This window comes from Scylla paramamosain, chromosome 42 (genome assembly GCF_035594125.1).
Source record: "Scylla paramamosain isolate STU-SP2022 chromosome 42, ASM3559412v1, whole genome shotgun sequence".
Lineage (NCBI taxonomy): Eukaryota > Metazoa > Arthropoda > Malacostraca > Decapoda > Portunidae > Scylla > Scylla paramamosain.
The window spans coordinates 135,001-138,347 of NC_087192.1; the positions used below are offsets into that span (position 1 = coordinate 135,001).

The window sequence follows — 3,347 nt, forward strand, 5'->3', positions numbered from 1 at the left end:
AAGAATACAATATACTATGAATTCTACTGTTTTCTTTTCCAATTATTCTGAAGTCTTGTTTCCTATTTCTTATGCCTTACTGATTACAGATTTGAGAAGTAACTTCCTAGGAGAAAGTAACTTATCTTTTTATATGACGATTTTTGGGGAAACACAGCAGCCAAATCTGTGCACCCAACTCCACAACAATGAGTGCGCCAAAACATTTACAACTAAAATCTTTATCCCTCTCCAGTACCGTAGCCATTGGAAAATGATAGAAAAAACAATTAAAAAAATACTGAATTGAATATAAAAGTATAATATTATTTATTTGTGTAAAATTGATTATATGAATGAATCATTCATCTGCCTGGCAAGGCTGAGACAGGGAGGTCTGCAGCCCACCAGCCCTTATGGACCAGCCGCCCCTGACCATAGCTTTCAATTTAATTCTGCTGCTTCGATATTACACTCCTGTTAATATAGGCATCGAAAAAACTAAATAATCCCTAAATATGTCCCAGTTCCTATAAAAGTATTGTCTATAATACTTACTACTTACTTACTATAATACTTACTACGACTCCTGCCACTCTGCTATTTGCCACCCACACTTGGCCAAGATACAATAACATGACTACAAGCCTTCTAAAGTTGGCGAAAGTGTGAATGACAGGTATGAAAAGTAACAAATGATGCATTTAACTCTTGTGGAGCTAACTCATTCCTAGAGCCAACATTAACTCTATGGGAACAGATATTGTCTTGCACTAAATATTATATATTTTTGTTATTACATCTAAAAAGTAGTTGCAGAATAGCCAATAATTTAAAACACATTGCGTTCTATCTTCATACTTCATACATTACAGAATCCTGATTACATATACATCCATTTAATCCATTTTGATATTTCCATTACTCAGCCAATCAGATGCAAGGAAGCAATACTTGCTTGGTGTCATGGGTGGAGCTTCTCAAAGAGTATGAAAAAAAAAATAAAAATAAATAAATAAATAAATAAAATAAAAAAATAAAATAAATAAATTATATATATATATATATATATATATATATATATATATATATATATATATATATATATATATATATATATATATATATATGTGTGTGTGTGTGTGTGTGTGTGTGTGTGTGTGTGTGTGTGTAATGCTATAGAGAACCGAGAATATTATCTTGATATTTCTACAATAAGCTGAAGCAGCATCAACCTTGCATAACACATGAATGAACATTAATGATGATGATGGGAGGGATTTGTGGGTTGAGGCTGTTTTCTAAGATCATAAGAAAATATGAGAAGCTGGAATAAGCCATAGGGCCTACATGTTGCAACCCCAGTATGCAACATACCTACTTATTTCCACTGTTCATCCTCATTTCATATGATCTATACAGCCTTTGACCTTTCACATGATGCCACTGCCCTAACCAATCAATGACATGTCCCCCATGGCTTCACCTACTACATTTCACAACATTAAACTGGCTTCTGACACTGTATTGTCCTTTCATCCACTGCCATTGAGGCAATTCAGAATGGAAAAAACCCCAGTACAAGAGTTAAAGTTTAGCTAGATTGAATTTTTAAATGCTTCACTGTAACACAGCTATTACAAGACTGTTATATGGTAGCTAAAGACTGTTAATAGCTAAATGAGAAAACTGTTAAGTGGTATTTAGGAGAATGTTACACAGCAGCGATATTTTCTTGAGTGGCACTTTGGGTTATATAAAAGTAGCATTTGTGATGGCAGTGCCAAAATCAATGTAAAGGCACTAAAATAGAAAACATTTGTATAATTACTTTTCGGACTAAGTGTTTTAGTTATTCTGTAGCCTAAAAAAAGATATAAAGTCCGCGTAACGTATCATAGGCTCTGCCAATCTGCCAATGAACTACTATACTACTACTGCTGCTGCTGCTACTAGTGTGTTTGTGTGTCATGATGGGGTTAGACGGCTTATAAATCTGACTCAGATCTGGCTTTTGGCCTCTATCATACGTACATACATATATATATATATATATATATATATATATATATATATATATATATATATATATATATATATATATATATATACACGTGTGTGTGTGTGTGTGTGTGTGTGTGTGTCGGTGACCTTCACACGCCCATCACACGCCTCCCTAACCCTTCCCACCACCACCGTGCACACACCGCACAAGCACATCCTCGTGCTGCCGCTGGGGAGGTGCAAAGGGAAGCATTAATATTTCCCCCTTAAGGTATTCCCTGGTCATAATCAATACTCCAATCTTGGCCTGTGCCCTTCTCCCCCTCCCCACACCCTCGCGCCGCCCACCCGACCGCACATCCTCACCCTGACCACCATTCTGGCTCTGCTGTACATGTATTAACTAAAATGGCAGTGGGTAATAGAGAAACAGAGCTATTTTTACTTAATAACACCAGACGCCCGCCACCTGCGCCCGTCTGTCCTGCGCACGCATGGCACCCCGGCCCATGGCTCATTTATCCCTTATTTCTCTGTGAATAAAGCTTTTCCCCCTTCACAACCTCCACTCCAGGCACAGCCACTCACCTTAGACCGCTCCAGTACATCACGAAGGTAGGTTGGTGATTGATAATGGTGGAAAAACTGTCAGAAATCAGGATGTGAGTAGCGTTTGCGTGTGTGCCTCGCGTCCACACCGCCGCCGCGCCACGCCTCGCCCCGCCGCGCCGCCGCCCGCACGGCAAAGTAGTGCGCCCCTGACACACCACTCGTTTTTGGGTATTTTCTCCTCTTATTTGTATTTAATGTATTTCCCATGCTATTTTTTTGTGTCTTTTGTTCACAATGTTTATCTTGTCAATTTGATATTTTGCTTATTATATATTTTTTCTTTGATCCGCATATGTATCATGTTTATTTATTTCTTCGTAGTGTTGTGTTCTTCATATCTTTAGCTTGAATTGATCATGTTGCGTGGGACCATGTGGTGTGTAGTCAGTCGCTACCACCATGTCTGGCTGATCAAGGAGGACGGCTCATGGGGGACCCAACCAGATATGTATTACACCTTATTAGACAAAAAAAAAAAAAAATCTTTTGTCATGCTATGTCTCGACAATTATACACTAATTTCAATACAATAAATCAAACAACAGCAGAGAAATTACAATCATTACTGCAATTACAGACTCTGCTGTACAGTGAAATGTGCACTTCCATCGCCTCGAAGTAGTTGTCGGGCACTTCAAAGAAACACTAAGAAAATCACCTAAGGATGAAACAATATTCGCCACTGAGAGGCGTATCATCAAACCCGGGTCAAGAGAGTCCAGGTAGCATATGAATTCGCCCTTACCTTTTCG

General features: G+C 38.3%; 1 protein-coding gene across 1 annotated transcript in view; it reads right to left on the bottom strand.

Annotated features, from left to right (window-relative positions):
• Window positions 1-2,728, bottom strand: part of LOC135093241 (zinc finger RNA-binding protein-like) — a 40,459-nt gene extending 37,731 nt beyond the window's left edge. Inside the window, 1 exon segment of the mRNA XM_063992259.1 lies at window positions 2,572-2,728. Coding sequence (XP_063848329.1) covers window positions 2,572-2,591 — 20 coding nt within the window. The 5' untranslated portion in view covers window positions 2,592-2,728.
• Between the last annotated feature and the right edge of the window lie 619 nt (window positions 2,729-3,347).